Source organism: Geotrypetes seraphini, chromosome 14 (assembly GCF_902459505.1).
Source record: "Geotrypetes seraphini chromosome 14, aGeoSer1.1, whole genome shotgun sequence".
Classification (NCBI taxonomy): Eukaryota; Metazoa; Chordata; class Amphibia; order Gymnophiona; family Dermophiidae; genus Geotrypetes; species Geotrypetes seraphini.
Genome location: NC_047097.1, coordinates 2,616,556 through 2,628,806, shown reverse-complemented (window position 1 = coordinate 2,628,806; position 12,251 = coordinate 2,616,556). Strand labels below are relative to the sequence as shown.

At 41.3% G+C, this 12,251-nt stretch overlaps 1 protein-coding gene and 1 long non-coding RNA gene across 3 annotated transcripts in view; one reads left to right on the top strand and one right to left on the bottom strand.

Annotated features, from left to right (window-relative positions):
• Window positions 1-12,251, bottom strand: part of TLN2 (talin 2) — a 572,423-nt gene that overhangs the window by 31,837 nt on the left and 528,335 nt on the right. For both annotated transcript variants that reach the window (XM_033920311.1, XM_033920312.1), the window contains one exon: window positions 6,269-6,374. In XM_033920311.1, coding sequence (XP_033776202.1) covers window positions 6,269-6,374 — 106 coding nt within the window. The remainder of the gene's footprint in view (window positions 1-6,268; window positions 6,375-12,251) is intronic.
• Window positions 1-12,251, top strand: part of LOC117348326 — a 135,039-nt gene that overhangs the window by 80,837 nt on the left and 41,951 nt on the right. The window lies entirely within an intron of this gene.

Here is a 12,251-nt window from a genome sequence, read left to right as displayed (position 1 = left end):
AGAAAGGTTTTGAGCATTGATTTGAACTTGGAAAGATTGGATTCATGCCGAAGAGAAAGTGGCAATGCATTCCACAACGTTGGGGCTACCACTGTAAAAATTGCCCAATGGATGGAACTGCAGGAAGAGATTGGTGGATGATTGTCCTAGCTTACAACCACAAAAAGAGTCACTGAGTTAGATAAATGGTCCAGACTGAGCTTATTAGAGGTAATTCTTTATGAAGCCACATAAAATTAGGTGGCATATACTTTGTGTGCATGTGTTAGGTGCCATAGACTCGCATTCGAGTCCTATCAACTTGATGCATTACAGATCCAAAAAGAAGTCAGTTTTGTGCAAGTGTCTGTTTAGTTCAGCATCATCCTCATAGTTGTTTTCAATATATCCAGCCATCTAGTTGCAGGACACCCTCTTCACTTGTTTCCTTCAGTCTTCCCAAACATAATGCCTTTCCTCAATGATCTCTCTCTCTGAATGGTGTGACCAAAATAAGACAGTTGCAACTTCAATCATGTGGGCTTCAAGTGATATAGTCGGTTCAATCTCTCCCCCAAATCAATTTATTAGTTCTTCTGGTGATTCACAGCACATAAAAACCTTCGGCACCAAAGTTCAAATGAATCAATCTTCTGTCTTATTTCCATAATGTCCAACTTTCACATCCAATTCAGATGCCAATGTGGGCTTCAAGTGATAGATTCAAGGAAAAGAAAAATCAACTCTGAGTGCAGGATATTCAAAGAACAGTGGACCTATGATTACTTTTTCATGCAGTACAAGGAGAGAGCTGTTTGTCTGGTATGCTAGGATTCAGTGGTTGTGTTCAAGGAACGAAAGAAGTCATCCTGCCGTTGTATCGGGCAATGGTGCGCCCGCTCCTGGAGTACTGTGTCCAGTATTGGTCACCGTATCTTAAGAAGGATATGGCAATACTTGAAAGGGTTCAGAGGAGAGCGACACGAATGATTAAAGGCATGGAAAACCTTTCATACACTGAAAGATTAGAGAGACTGGGGCTCTTCTCCCTAGAAAAGCAGAAACTTAGAGGGGACATGATAGAAACCTACAAGATCATGAAGGGCATAGAGAGAGTAGAGAGGGACAGATTCTTCAAACTTTCAGAACATAAAAGAACAAGAGGGCATTTGGAAAAGCTGAAAGGGGACAGATTCAAAACGAATGCTAGGAAGTTTTTCTTTACCCAGCGTGTTGTGGACATCTGGAATGTGCTTCCAGAGGGCGTAACAGGGCAGAGTACGGTGCAGGGGTTCAAGAAAGGATTGGACAATTTCCTACTGGAAAAAGGGATAGAGGGGTATAGATAGAGGGCTACTGCACAGGTCCTAGACCTGTTGGGCCACCGCGTGGGCGGACTGCTAGGCACGATGGACCTCTGGTCTGACCCAGTGGAGGCATTTCTTATGTTCTTATGAATACAAATTTTCGTCAACACTATGAAACTCGACATAAAGGCAAACATGATTGGTTGGACAAGTAAGAAAATATTAAAACTGAAAAAAGGATTGACAACTCGGCAAAATACTTTTGTGAAGCAGAAGCAGCTAAATATTTCATCACTGTGAGCAAGTTTTCAAGTTGTCAAGCTAATAGCACGCACTGGCAGACCATAAGTAGAGGGAGAATTTGTTAAAGAATGTCTTCTTTTTGTTAAAGAGATGTGTCCAGAAAAGGCTGATTTATTTGGTACATTGAGTCTTTCAGGACTTACAATTACATGAAGGACTGAAGAAGTCAGGGACAATTTGCATCAGCATTTGCAAAACTCCCCCCCAAAACTTTGCTATTTTTCACTGGCACTCGACAAATCAATGATGTTCGTGATTCTGCACAACTTTTAATTTTCATTTGTGGGACAAATGATCATTTCGAAGTTACAGAGGAGCTTGCTTCACTGCAAAGCATCAAAGGAACAACAACAGGAGAGGATATCTATGAAAAGGTTCGCTAAACTGTGAATGATTTGGAGTTGGACTGGGCTAAACTAGCCAGTGTGACAACTGATGGTGCTCCTAGCAAGATGAGGTCTTTGAAAGGAGTCATTGCACGCATTAACCAAGAGATGGCCAAACACAACCATTCATGTCCAATAGCCATACACTGTCTCATCCACCAACAAGCACTGTGTTGTAAATCACTGAAAGTTGTGGTGTCCTGTGTTAACTTTATTAGGTCTCATGCACTAAACCACAGACAGTTTCAGGAATTTCTGTCTGAGCTGAATGTTGCCTATAAAGATATTCTGTTCCACACAAAACCCAAACAACCAAACTTTTGGCATGATGTTTTCAAGAAGTAGCTCTGCTAAAAGTTTAATATCTGAGCTATATAGGATGTCAGCAGGCCAGGGTTAAGGGGGGTAAAGCCAGGGCAACTGCCCCCATGCAACAGAGTCCCAGGTCTGCCCAAAGCTGAAAGAGTCACAGACTGCTGATGGGCTTTGGGTTCCCCTCCCAAATTTCTGCCTGTGACCTTAGCACGTCTAACACCGGTCCGGGATGTTGTTAATAAGGTAGCTAAAGAAATCAACATATTTGGTAGCCTAGGAACAAAATCTATAAGAGCAGTTTGAACTTGACTGGTGGCTGGAGGTTTATGATAACATATCAATTGAGGTTGCATTTTATGGCTTATTAACATGATATACAGTACTGCACTTCATGAAAACTCAGCAGAGCAGTTCACATATTTAAAATAGGGAGAAAGGAATGCCAGTGATCGTCAGGAAAGGAGACGAGATAAAGGAAGTAGGGGAAGGAAAAACAAGTATATTCAGGACATTCTGTACTGTACCCTGGTTATCAGAGCTGTAATACACCTTTTGAAATAAGAATGTCTTCAATGCTGCTTTAAAGAGTTGATAGAAACATAGAAACATGACGGCAGATAAAGGCCAAATGTCCCATCTGCAGTAACCATTATCGCTTTCTCTCTACGAGAGATCCCATGTGCCTATCCCAGGCCCTCATATGATGGTTCTGAATGAAGAGCCTGGGACAGGCAATTCCAAAGAAGGGGGACCACACACAAGAAAGCAGAGTGTCTCATTGAGTCCACATGCGCTAAGCAAACAGGGGTTAGATGCATGTGTCCATCATTCAATGAACCTAATACCCTCTTCTGGGGTATGAAACGGATCACCTAGGCCAGGATAATCATGTAAAGAGCTCTACGTTCCAGGAAAAGAAACTTGAACCGGATTCTGAACGTTATGGGTAACCAGTGACAGCTTTTTTTTTTTGGGGGGGGGGGGGGAGTCATAATGGGTATTCTGACAGAATTGTTGCCCCCAGATTTTGTATGGTCTGTAAGCTAGGGCTTATGTTTTATGGAAAGAGTGTGGGTTAAGGGATACAAAATTTCACCATTTGGCAGGAATGAATGAAAGGCCAAGATGAATGAAATAGGTTCATTAGAATTATTTAAAAAAACAAACAAAATAACTTCAGTAAATATAAACTTTTGCTTCTGCACCAAATATGTGTGACGAGCCTCCCAAATCAGATTGATAATGTTCCATGTTATGGTGCCCCATTCTAGGGTAGCATGTGTCTGGAAAAGGACATCCACTCCGCCTGAAGAGAAGCTGTGTACATAGATCATACATATTAGGGGTGCAAGCAGTACACATGGATAAAGTCTTTGGAAAAATTTGAGAACCGTATTATCAGATGGGTCTACAGAAGTTTGAAGAGCTGTGGTGTGATATAACCTATTCTGTTCAACAGAAGCTTTACAGTGAAATGATGATTCAGGCCTGATTGAGGGTCGGTGATTTTGTCCTAAGAGATGGAGGGAGGCAACTGATGAAAGAATTGCTTTGTTATGCCCGATTGTGCTAAATGGTTTCAACTACTCAAAAAAATTGTTAATTGAAATAAAAGCCTCTGAAAAACAAAAGCTATTGTTTAAGACGACCATATTTGCAACGCTGCCATAGTCTGCCTACGTTAGAAGTGGGTAGTTTATACATTTCTGTAATTGAAGCAATTCTAAACATATTAGAGCTCATAAAACATAGGACAATGGGTGAGCCGCAGTGAAACTAAGTCTCTATTAAACCAAGTGGCGCTGGTGACATCATAAACCAAAGTTCAAGTGTTTTGAAAATGTCACTACAAGAGCGAGATGCAGCTGCTTCTTTCTATAGCTGCAGAGGCAATGTTCAAGTCTAGATAGATTATGCACTTTTTTTTTTTTTTATTTTTTTTTGCATTTGGTCACCTGTTGCTGGATCTGGCAGTATTACAGAGGCAATACTCAGAGCTTCTAATCGAAGAAGCATCAGGTGCCACCTGAAAGCAACAACTGCAGGCTAGCTTCAGAGATGTGTTACACGAGTCCCCTGATTTGCCCACATTCAGGCCAAGTTTCACTAATTGATTAAGAAATGCAGGGAAAGGGTTCTAGCTCTACAGCCCAGCGGCAGGCAGCACTGCAAAGATTTGTACCCAGGTTCTACTACTGGCTGCTATGCACAGGGCCGGATTTAGATGAAAAGAGGCCCTAGGCTATTCCACTTATGAGGCCCTTTCACCTCCCATTTTTAAGTTTGTAAATTACATGAGAGATAATAAAATACATCATTACTGTGATATATATCAATATGTTAAATGAAACATGTTGTTCTTGGTACTAACCTTTATAAAAAATGTGACACGGATAATAAATAAAAAAAAGTCGAGAACACTTATTTGGACATTTATTCTCAGCACCATTTATAGTACTTGTAACAATAACTAATCAAACATAACATTGCCCCTTCCTATGTCCATAGTGCCCCCAGTGCGTCCTTCCTCACCTCACCCCCCCACCGATGCCCGCCTGCCTCCCATCCCCCTTCCATTGAACACCCCCCCATGCCATCTTGCCTGCCTTCCATTAAACCCCTCCACCCTCCCTCCGATGCCAGCCTGCCTGCCTCCCATCCCCCTTCCACTGAACCCCCCCCCTCAATGCCAGTTTGGGCTGCCCTGTCCTGACGGATCCACGTTTTGCCTCTATCCCCGCGGGGCTGGGCTTTGCCCAGCTGTTTCCCGGCTGACGTCTTTCCCTCCCCGATCCTCCTCCCAGGGCGAGAAAAAGAAAGGGAGAAGCCGAGTCGGCGCCCCGTTACGGCCGGAGCCGGTTCCGATCCCGAAGCATAGAATTTCTCCTTATTTTCGGTTCAGTGTTTTAGTGTTCACTGTTTTTAGAATAGTGTAATTTTAATTTTGCTAACAATTTGAATGTAGGACCCTCTTGATCTTGAGGCCCTAGACTGAAGCCTAGTTAGCCTATAGGAAAATCCGGCCCTAGCTATGCATCAGGCTGGCAAGAGCTGAAAGTGACGCAGGTGGAAATATCAAACAGCGGCAAATAAAGCCTCAACATCAGATGCCTGGTCTAGGGTTACCATATGGCTCCGGAAAAAGGAGAACGGATTGAAACATCCGAGTTTTACGTCCACTGTTTCAAAGGAAGTAAAACTCAGATGTCTCAATCCATCCTCTTTTTTTCTGGAGCCATATGGTAACCCGAGCCTGGTCACAATTATCAGCAGGTGGGATGAAAGTAGAGAATAACATGGGGCCAGAGTTTTTCCCGCCCCCGCAGGAACTCATTTTCCCGTCCCGTCCCCATTCCTGCAAGCTCTGTCATCATCTGCACAAGCCTCAAACACTTTGGCCCTCTTCTATCACACTGCGATAGCAATTTTTAGCGCGGGGAGCCTGGCAGAATGGCCTGCGCTGCTCCTGACGCTCATTGAGTTCCTATGAGCTTCGGAAGCTGCGTGGGCCATTCAGTGCGGCCCCACTGTGCTAAAAACTGCTATCGCAGTTTGATAGAAAAGGGCCTTTGAAATCATAAGTGTTCGAGGCTTGTGCGGTAGGATTATCCTCAGCCACAATTGTGCCCTGTGCAACATGGCCCCTAGAGTCTGTGCTTCACTCCCTGTGCAGAGGCAAAAGAAGGGATACAGATGGCAAGCAATTTTTGCACCCTTGAATCCCTTGCACCCTGAACTGCGCACACAGCCCCGGGATGGCCCTGGAGTGTGGAGCCATCTTAAAGAAATTATGCCAATGCAATGTCAGACTATCAGTAGCAGCAAAGCCAGCTGTCTGATTAGCCCTAATGGCCAGCAAGAACTAAATGGATGGTTTGTACTAGTTGATCCTCTTCAAACTCAGATCAGTGGGAGCATCCATTAGTATGACAATCCTAAGTGTACGACTGCATGAAAAAGACCTCAAAATAAACCCACCTTTCAAGCTCTCTACTGTCTGGATGAGCTCTGTGACGGCTGCAGCCACTCGCTTAGAGAATCCAGCCAACTGATGCTTCAGTTCTGGAGAGGGTTTCTGTAGAACCTGAAGTGGAACACAGAATTAAAAGGTAGTTTCAGACTAAAGCAGAAAGCTGAAAAAAATGTGCACATAACTTTTCTGCGTGAGTTTTGCTAGACTTTCAAAGCAAATGTACCCCATGTACCTCAAATTTAAGAATTACCCCAGAAAAATGATGCGGACACATTTATACCTGTTGAATGTATGCGATACAATTGGGACATTACAAGAAATTTAAGGATGTTTGGGACCCACTGACAAAATTTTGTAAAGATTAATTATTGGTTTTAGCTCTTTGATTATACATATTCAGGAAGTGTGGGGGGAGGGGGTTATGCCTTTGATTTATTATTTGATTGTATTGGTTGGTCTTGATCATTTGTATTACTTTTGCTTATCTTTATACTATATGAAAGGATGGGGGGGGGGGGGGGGGATGGGAAGGATATGTATTTATTATATCATTTGATGGAATTAAGTGCTGTTTATTTTGTACATTGTTCGATAATATGTTGCACCTGATGTTGATTTTTAAAAATGAAGATATGGAAAAGTTTGTAAAAAAAAAAGAAAAAAAAGAATTACCCCAGCAAAATGATATGGACACATTTATACCTGTTATTTGGGCACAGAACATTTCCAGATTAAAAACAGGCACATGTGTTGTTTTCATAATATATTTAAGTGCAGCCCCCATCTCAACCCTTGTCCTTGACAACATTTCTTCTAATAGTGGCTACATTTTTATATACATGGAAAGTGCATGTGTAAGGTTAGACGAAGGAAGACAAAAAGCAGAACCGATAGAAGAGAAGTAAAACAGTCCAATCTTTATTTGCTGCAACTCTCGTATTGGTATAAAACAGTTACTGGAGGTGGCCATGTTTCGCCTTCCTAAGGTAAATATATGTTCCATTAAAAATCAACATTATATAATCCCATCACACACAGTGTTGCAGATGGCATTCAAAGAGTTGTGGAAAATAAAGATTAGAACTAGAGAATGACATGTGACAAAATTCATCACCGTTGCCATAGATAACTGTGGAAAACCATTCAGTGTCATTTAGTGTCTATCTCAACCTCAGTCCTTCTACACCAGCATTCTTCAATCCAAGGCTTGAGGTTCAGTGGTTGGGCCCATTCATACTCTGATTCTTACTGTCCTGTAAATGCTTTTATGGGATTTTGTCTTTCCACCTTGTAGGATGAATTTGAAAAAAGGTTTTAATAATGACACTGCTAGTTAATGTTTTATTGTGTTTGTTCTGTCGAAATATGTTTTAGTATTTTTAATATGTATGCATGTAATTTTATAAACTGCATAGTTTTTATGCGGTATATAAATTTTTAAATAAATAAAATATGTGAGCCAAGTATAAGATAATGAAGCCATTGTGACATCACTGATAAGCTTAGCTCTTATTGGTGGAATGAAACATTATGACATCACAATATCTGCTCTGGATACCAGACTCTGTTATTCTCTAGTGTCTTTCTCAACCTCAGTCCTTCTATACCAGCATTCTTCAATCCAAGGCTTGAGGGTCAGTGGTTGGGCCCATTCATACTCTGATTCTTCCCTCTCTCCTTAAAGAATGACATGGAGATAGTTTCCAAGGGACAGGAATAGAAACATAGAAACATAGAAGATGACGGCAGAAAAGGGCTACAGCCCATCAAGTCTGCCCACTCTGCTTACCCACCCCCTGTCTATGCCCTAATGACCCAATTTCCTTATCTTGACCCTCGTAGGGATCCCACATGGGTATCCCATTTATTCTTAAAGTCTGGCACGCTGTCTGCCTCGATCACCTGCACTGGAAGCTTGTTCCAATGATCAACCACTCTCTCTGTGAAGAAATACTTTCTGGTGTCGCCATGAAATTTTCCGCCCCTGAGTTTGAGCGGGTGCCCTCTTGTGGCCGAGGGTCCCTTGAGAAAGAAAATATCATCTTCCACTTCGACACGTCCCGTGAGGTACTTAAATGTTTCGATCATGTCTCCCCTCTTCCTACGTTCCTCAAGAGTGTAGAGCTGCAATTTGTTCAGTCTCTCTTCGTACGAGAGACCCTTGAGCCCCGAGATCATCCTGGTGGCCGTCCGTTGAACCGATTCAATTCTGCGCACATCTTTACTGTAATGTGGCCTCCAGAATTGCACACAGTACTCCAGATGAGGTCTCACCATGGCCCTGTACAACGGCATTATGACTTCAGGCTTTCGGCTGACGAAACTTCTATTGATACAACCCAATATCTGCCTTGCCTTAGATGAAGCCTTCTCCACTTGATTGGCAGTTTTCATGTCTGCACTGATGATTACTCCTAAATCTCGTTCTGCTGAAGTCCTAGTTAAAGTTTCTCCGTTCAAGAAGTACGTCCTGCATGGATTTCCGCTTCCGAGGTGCATGACCTTACATTTCTTAGCATTGAAGCCTAGTTGTCAGGTTGAGGACCAACTTTCCAATGTAAGCAGGTCCTGCGCCATATAATTCTGTAAACTGCATTCACTTACTATATTACATAGTTTGGCGTCATCGGCGAATAGTGTTATTTTACCTTGAAGCCCTTGAGTCAGATCCCCTATGAATATGTTGAAAAGGAGTGGACCCAGGACCGAGCCCTGCGGCACTCCACTGGTCACCTCCGATGTTTTAGAGAGGGTACCATTAACCACCACCCTCTGAAGTCTGCCACTCAGCCAATCATTGACCCATGCAGTTAGTGTCTCTCCTAACCCCATCGATTGATGATGAATTTTGACACCATATCATTCTCTAATTCGAACAAGTAAAACAACTTTATTTCTATTCTCTTGATCTGCTTTTTGTTTGTTTTCCATCTTTTGGCTTTCGCCGATCTTTTGTTTTGTTAGCATGTAAAAGGCTATTCATTTTCTGAGCAGGCAATTTTGTGATGGGTCCTTTCTGTGGGTAAAGTATACCTTACTTGTGAACGTGCCTTTGAATATTATCCTTAAACAGGATATTTTTATGACAGGGCAACCAAAAAAATGTTAAAAAAAAAAGTGCCTTTATAAAACAGGCTTCCAGAACCATCTTCCTGAAACAAGTGCAACAAAGGGGGCTATTTTAGAAGACTTCATCCCAATTTCCACATGGAAATTCAGGCATTTATATAAGGAAGCATCATCCATGTGTAAATGGCGAGTTAAGGGTGCAGTTTACTTGGGGATGCCCATAATATGTAGAAATTGCAAGGGGCCTGTTGGATATTCATGGATCAAAAATCTACATGCAAATTCGCCATTTCATAAAGGGAATGCACATGTAGGACCTACTTCACATGTATAGGTTTGAAAAATTCCTGACATTTCCACATGAATGCAAAATACTGACACATGGTGGGAACGCTGCCATATTTCCGGTGTTATATATCTACAAAATGGCTGCTCCTGCGGCACGTGCCAGGAAATACATGTGCACCCCAGCATGTACTTTAGTAAAAGCTCTATAATGGCAGATCCTTTCCTAAAATACTACCAGAATGGAGCGTGTCCTAACCTGGACATCTCGATTCTACTCTGTATATTATAAACAGGCACATGCAATCACTGCTCTACCCAAACATTGCCCTAGGAACGCCTATGCACGCGCCACATAAAAGGACATGTGCTCTGGGTGGCACGTGCATTTGTGTGCTTATATACTCATGCAATTTTATAAGAAGCATTTTCTGCAAGTGACACATGCTTTACACTTGGGAAAATGGTATATGGTAGGGGTGGACCAATGACTTTTCAGTGCAAAAATATGGAGGTACCAGAGGATAAAACTAAGTTGTTTATTGATATAAACAAATGCTCACAGAAGAAGGCCACTGGCAACAGCAATCCAAAATACTAATTTATTGAGGCAAACAAGTGAACACAGATATAGGGGTCCTTTTATTAAGGTGCACTAACCGATTTGGCTCGCGTTAAATGTTAAGCAGCCCATAGGAATGGATGTCTTGGCAATTAGCGCGTGCTAATCTTTAGTGCACACTACACCGATTAGCACACCTTAATAAAAGGACCCCATAGTCAAATGGACTCAACATGGACCCGTCTTTCAGCAAGAAACGCCTGCATCAGGAGTCACAGTATGTCATTTAAGTAAAATCACAACATCCATAAAGCAGGTTCAAGGATCATGAGCATATCCTGTGATAAAAAACAAAACAAAACATCTAAGCTTTTCAATGTAGCAAAAATGCCTCCCATGCTCTGTCTGTAAATTAAACCGACTGTAAATGTTTATTTAGCAAATATTTTATCCAATGCAGATCAGTAACTCACCTTACGTTGGAAATTTTGTGCAGCTGTGTTAAGATTTTCAGATTGTGAAAAATCTTTAACAAAATCATTATTATACTCTTCAATGTACACAGCACTATATGCTATCATAATTTACACATTTACGATACTCCTGAGGCCAAAGAGTGATTTGGAGGACAGAAAAGGTCAGGAGATTTACTTCAGATGACCAGGGCTCTGTGCTCTGTCTGATCACTGCACAGCACACATAATATAAACAAAAATCTTATAAGCATACGTATGGGATAAAAAAAAGAACTGAAGAATCAATGGTCAGCTCTTAAAAATGAGCATTTCCAATCACAGTGAGATACAATTTCTGAGATTATCAGTGTGAAGGGGACCATGTGTTCTGACGATCTCATCTTACAAAAACAGTTTCCATACCTAGCAGTGTTCAGATGACCAAACATGGTCATTTTTATAAAGAAAGATTAGTTCTGGTAAACATTGTGTTCCAAAATACTTTGGTATTAGCCATATGGGTTAAGCCGCCTAAGACTTTTATTTCCATTCCAACAAGTTTTCAAAGTTAACTCCCCTTTTTTTCCACTCAGCTTTTCTCAGCAGTCAGTCTTACTGTGGCAGCCACGTTCTGTGGGACACTGCTGCTCTGGGAACGTAAACCAAGACCAGCAGATCTGATCCTGACTCTCTTACGTGGCAGTCTCTCTTACCCAGTCCAAGTACTTCTCCAGAAATTTATTTTTATTCATCTTATTATATATTAACAATCAAGATAATTATAACTTGATACAGGTCAAGAAAAATTACTAAACTAAAGAAATTATAACATTATTATCCGATCCACAATATTTAAGGAAGATCTCAGAATGGAAACTAAATATAAAGGAAATAAATAAAGTAACGGTACAATTCAGTCCTTTAGCCTACAGCCAGACATGCTTGCTTGCAACAAGTTAAACATTACCAGTTATAACAACCACCTCTTCTCTAGGAATCAAAAATTCAAGCAGTTGCTTAGGCTAACTCTCCCCCCCCCCCCAGTAAAAGACTTATTCTGATTAAAAAAATCAAACATTTTGCAAGAAATTACAAAATAAAAGCACCACCTAAAACGAAGACTCTTGGCCTAAGTACCAAGAATTATTTCCTACACTTTTGTGACAAATGCATTGCATCTAAATCTCTCTTCCATAAAAAAATCTGTAATACAAACGTGTTTTCCATTCCATACTCACCTTTCTAGGCGTAAAAACTTGGAATGACCTTACTAAAATGACCAGGACGGAACCTAACCACACCAAATTCCAGAAGAAACTGAAAACTCATCTATTTGACACCTAATCACTTGTATCCTCTTCTCCTCCTGTATTTTCCTGCCCTCCATTGTCCTCCCTACCCTCTTCTAACCCCTTCCTCTGTAATGGAAGAAATAAATAAATAAATAAATATGAAAAACATCACGAAATATACAAATAGTGGAGCCAAAGAACTGATTATTAATATGTCGGCAATAAAGATGCAAAATATAATCCCTTTTACTTTACAAGGCAAAGGCAACCAGAAGAATCGTTCCATCTGTGATGACCGCTAAAGAAATTTCCAAAAAACACAAGA